Here is a 5,000-nt window from a genome sequence, read left to right as displayed (position 1 = left end):
TATTATTATTATTATTATTATTATTATTATTATTATTGTTATTATTATTATTATTATTTTTTATTATTATTATTATTATTGTTATTATTATTATTATTATTATTATTATTATTATTATTATTATTAGTAGTAGTAGTAGTAGTAGTAGTAGTAGTAGTAGTAGTAGTAGTAGTAGTAGTAGTAGTAGTAGTAGTAGTAGTAGTAGCAGCAGCAGCAGCAGCAGTAGTAGTAGTAGTAGTAGTAGTAGTAGTTGTAGTTGTAGTAGTTGTAGTTGTAGTTGTAGTTGTAGTTGTAGTAGTTGTAGTAGTAATGATAATTTTAATGATAATGGTAATGATAGTATGAGAATAGTAACAGTACCAATATTAGTAGCAGCAGTTGCAATATTGTTATTATTATTGTTGTAATAATTATCATAAGTATTACCATTATTCTGAGTGGTATAGTTTGTGTAATAGACATTGTTACATATGACATATTAATTTGGAAATTTTGAAAAACACTTTGGGTTAAAGAAAATAGTTTTACATTTGTGATGTGAATATACTATAATTAGTGGTTTCATTCATAAAGATTATTGCTCTTGATTATTTATTTTATTTGCTGCTTTTTATATCAACTTTGTGTGCAATAAGTATATACTAGTGAGATACAAGTTATCTTATTTTGTTATTCATTGATTATTCATTTCTACTCTGTTTTTCAGGCCTGTGTATCGGCAGTCTTCGTGTGCTTGGTTGTGTACACAATATCGGCCAATTACGGTTATTTGACTTTCGGTTCTCTTGTTAACGCGGACGTCTTGCTTTCCTATGATGCTCTGGAGCCGCAGGTCCTTATTGCTGACATCTTGCTGGCTGTGAAATCGTGGACGACGTACCCCATTCTGTTGTTTTGTGTGAGGTGAGGTGGATATTGTGTGTGTGTGTGTGTGTGTGTGTGTGTGTGTGTGTGTGTGTGTGTGTGTGTGTGTGTGTGTGTGTGTGTGTGTGTGTGTGTGTGTGTGTGTGTGTTTGTTTATGGGCTGTGTGTAGGAGTATTAAAAACAAGGAGGAAAATAAAATGTGGTTGGGAATGAGTCTTCATTTGATGTTGGTTGAAGAGCCTAGGTTTTCATTTTTAGTAGAGGTTAGGTAGTCCAATTATGTATCTATTTAGTCTTATTATTGGTTACTTTTTATTTATTTTGTTTCTTTATTTGGACACACCCAAAAAAGAAAGAAAGAAAGAAAAGTGTATGCTTGAATATAATATACTGTGAAAAAAATTAGTCACCTACACTATTATCTGTGAATGATCCTTACAGGGAAGCTATTGGAGATTTGTACGTGCAAATGAGATCTCTCTCTCCAGCGGAAGCATCGGTGAAGGAACCACTGAGACGAAAGGTTAGTCTCTTGGCTCTTATGTGGTTAGTGAATAATGAGTGGATGTCAAGGAACAGGACTTCAATTTAGATTAATCTAGTGTGGTTGAATTGAAACCAATTTTTGACTAGTGGAAATGATGCAGTAATTCAGTTATGACTAAATTAGATTATGAAAAGTTTGCTTAATGGTTAATGGATTATGATGCAAATATTTTGTTTCAGCTTTTTTGGCATCATGCCTTAAGTGTTTTTTTTTTCATTGTTTTTGTAGGAACAGTCACACTAGAGCTAAAATGTGTTCTTTCTATATCCCCTGCCAAAGTCATAATTTTCAAAGGATTAACCTTGAGGGGGTGTTTTATTTTAAATATTTTCTGAGTTTTTTTTTATATCATAGTTGAATGTGATATTAATTATATCAGTTTGCATGCTGTTTTGAAGATTATTGATGGAAAGGGCTTTACAATATTGTGAATGGACTACAAAATGTAACAGGAATGACAGGTAATCCACACATTATTGTCAGTGAACTATATATCATTTATTATAGTGAGACTCCAGTTTCATTTTCTCTTCTTTCAATCCAAAGGTGATTGCCGTCTTTCTCTGGGCAGCTTCCATATTATTCGCTGTTTTCACACCAAACATTAACATTGTTGTGAAGCTCCTCGGAAGTCTGGCTGCAATATTCATCTTTGTCTTCCCCGGTAAGATTCTTTGTATTTTGTGAAATGGCAAGAGCTGTTTGTATATATTACAGGCTTGGATGGGTTAATTTGATGTAGTAGTTATTGATTCTGTATTTCATAGTTTTGCTAATGTGTTGATATTTGCAAGAAATGCAGTGTGACCTGTGAAATATTTTTATTTAATTTTTTTTTCACTGCCTTTTATCCATATCATTGACTGCCTGTTGAATCATTATGGGTTCTTATATGTTGACTATTTGATTTTACAGCAGTGTATTTTAATTATAGTGTGTACTTTAATACTAAAACTATGGTTGACTTGAGGGAATTATTATGTACATGAATATTAAAATCATTGATATTTAAGCCCTAATACCAAAGTTATTGAATGTATAAACCCAATTGATAAGAAGTCCACTTATTATTGTATAATGGACAATTCCCTTCTTATTAATCTTCTTTTCTAGAGTAATTCATATTTAAGGGTTTAAGAGAAAGCTATAGATAAAGGCTTTTTAGTAGAGGAAGAACAGCTTCTGCAATAATTTTAAAATCAGTTATAAGAAGACTGAAAACATTGTAAAAAAATATCTAGTCTTTAGTGTGAAAACAATTCACTAATTAATTTCTCCAATAGGTATGTGTATGGTGCAGCTTGTATTGGCCGACATGGAAATCAATGGAACAGCGAGCCGAAGCCGAAATGTAACTTTGTTCCTGGTAGCGGCTGCGTACATTGTTGTGGGAATGTTTGCCTTTGGCCTGGCTTTTACTTTAGGCATTCAACATATACTTCATCCAGATAGTGTAGTGCCAATATGCAAATGAGGAATGTAAATTCTTTATGTGCGCAGATGTTGTTCTTGACGTCCGGATATGTGAATCCTTCCATTTTGTCTGCTTTTTGCATGAGCGAATGTAAACTGTTTTTATCCATTTTTATGTATATATTTTATTCTTGTCTTGTCCTTGAATGGATTTCTTTTTTTCTACTTTTAATACACATATACTTATATAAATATCAAGGATAATATGAGTGTATTTTAGTGTTTTACGAAGAGTGAAATTTGCTCAAAGCTAGATAGTGAAGGGAGTAAGTGGATGAAGTAAAAGTTGTGTGAGGTTCTGTTCGAACTTTTAATTTGTAATATATTTTTTGAACATCATGATTTTTGATTGTGGTATTAAAAGATTTTAGTATTTGCTTGACTTGAATCCATATATATATATATATATATATATATATATATATATATATATATATATATATATATATATATATATATATATATATATATATATTTGCATTGTATTTTTATATAAAAATCTTTAATTCTCAGTAGCTTATGATTAGTGTTTAATTATAAGGTTGACAATGCCTGTGAGTGAGAAAAACATATGGGTAAGAAATGTGATAATTTTACACAGATGGGGTGAGGGCACATGAACACACACACACACGCTCTTCAGCACTTTTGCTTGAGGAATGTGGTGGTATGACAGCATGCCTAAGAAGAGGCAGCAGTGTTTTAGCTTTTATCCCGGTGAAGTTATAAATGAAATTACTTTTTTAAAAACGATTTACTATCTGTTGATACACTCGCATGTTTACTTTTTTCCCCAATTAAGATGCCCTAATGAAATTGGTTTGAGAGAGAGAATTTAATAATAGATTATTTGACTAATATATATGTGAAAGATGTACCTAATATGTATGATTTATTCATCTGTATTGTATCATAATGCATTGTGATACTATACATAATTCAGAAAAAATTAAGAATATTTGAAATACTTTTAATTCCGATCCCATGGGGGATTAAAAAAAATATATTTAATAACATATCATTTTACTGTTTGTTTTTAGTATTGTATGAGCAGTCAGTATTACATTTGGTATAACAGATACAGTATGCATATAGATTTGTATGTATGTATGTATTGCATATTGGTATCACAGACAGATATTTACTGTTATATCTCAGTGTATTTTCATTTGTTAAGTATTCTGTTCAAACACAAGATATATTTTTTTAGTTAGTAATTTAATGATACTACTTTTGTAAATTCTGCATCATTTCTTGTACTTACCTGAAGGTCTTGTTGAATAATTAATGATTTCACCGGTCTTCTGTTCCCATGTAATTTTAATGCAGATTTCATACTCTTTGAAGATCACAAGTCGAAACCTAAACAAAAAGCTCCCATGAAATGTTTTAAGATGTTTCCATACTTTTAAATTCTCTCAGTATTGACTAATGTTACAGGTTTCACAATACATATTCATAGTAACAGTGGTAGTATCATGTTACTTAATTCAACCTGATCTGAAGTTGGTTCCTACACTATTATTTTCTGTTGTATATCTCTTGAATGGATTGTTCTTTGGAGACAAGGAATTTGTATTTCCGGTGATAATGTCTGGATGTATTGAGTAAAGCGAGCCTACAAGTGATAAGCCGTTGATGTAGATTTTCTTCCATGGCTTTGTGCCTTATAAAAGAAATTAGTGTTTAAGGATAATGTGAAAAAGAGAATTTGAATGTGTTTCCTTTCATTTGTTAATATGGTTTTATACTAATTATCATTGGTAATGTCTTTCAGGGATTAGGTAAATAAAGAGAAATGGGTAGGAAAATTAAGAAAGTAATTTTGTAATTGATATACGTTCATTAGAAATTTTGCCAAGAATTTTATTTTGTTTATATTGGTACATTTAAGAAAGTTTTCAAATTGATGATTTTAAAGTTGTTAAGTGTTTTTCTTGAGATTGACTTTATTTGGTTTATCCATAAAAGTATATGGATTTTCTATATGATCTGAATGAAATATAATATATAATCTTGAAACTGGTACTGCATATATCCTTTACCCTATTTACTTCTTGAATAATTTTTTGTATGCATAATGATGATAATAAGAATGATGGTATGAATAATTTA

General features: G+C 30.4%; 1 protein-coding gene across 1 annotated transcript in view; it reads left to right on the top strand.

The window, feature by feature from the left end:
* The window catches only part of LOC113820988 (sodium-coupled neutral amino acid transporter 7), a 13,910-nt gene extending 8,997 nt beyond the window's left edge, over window positions 1–4,913 (top strand). The window contains exons 8-11 of the mRNA XM_027373409.2: window positions 707–903; window positions 1,307–1,388; window positions 1,959–2,076; window positions 2,696–4,913. Of these exons, the coding sequence (XP_027229210.2) occupies window positions 707–903; window positions 1,307–1,388; window positions 1,959–2,076; window positions 2,696–2,886 (588 nt within the window). The 3' untranslated portion in view covers window positions 2,887–4,913. The remainder of the gene's footprint in view (window positions 1–706; window positions 904–1,306; window positions 1,389–1,958; window positions 2,077–2,695) is intronic.
* Window positions 4,914–5,000: the final 87 nt, after the last annotated feature.

This window comes from Penaeus vannamei, chromosome 22, assembly GCF_042767895.1.
Source record: "Penaeus vannamei isolate JL-2024 chromosome 22, ASM4276789v1, whole genome shotgun sequence".
Taxonomy (NCBI): domain Eukaryota; kingdom Metazoa; phylum Arthropoda; class Malacostraca; order Decapoda; family Penaeidae; genus Penaeus; species Penaeus vannamei.
This window is presented reverse-complemented; position numbering and strand designations above follow the sequence as displayed.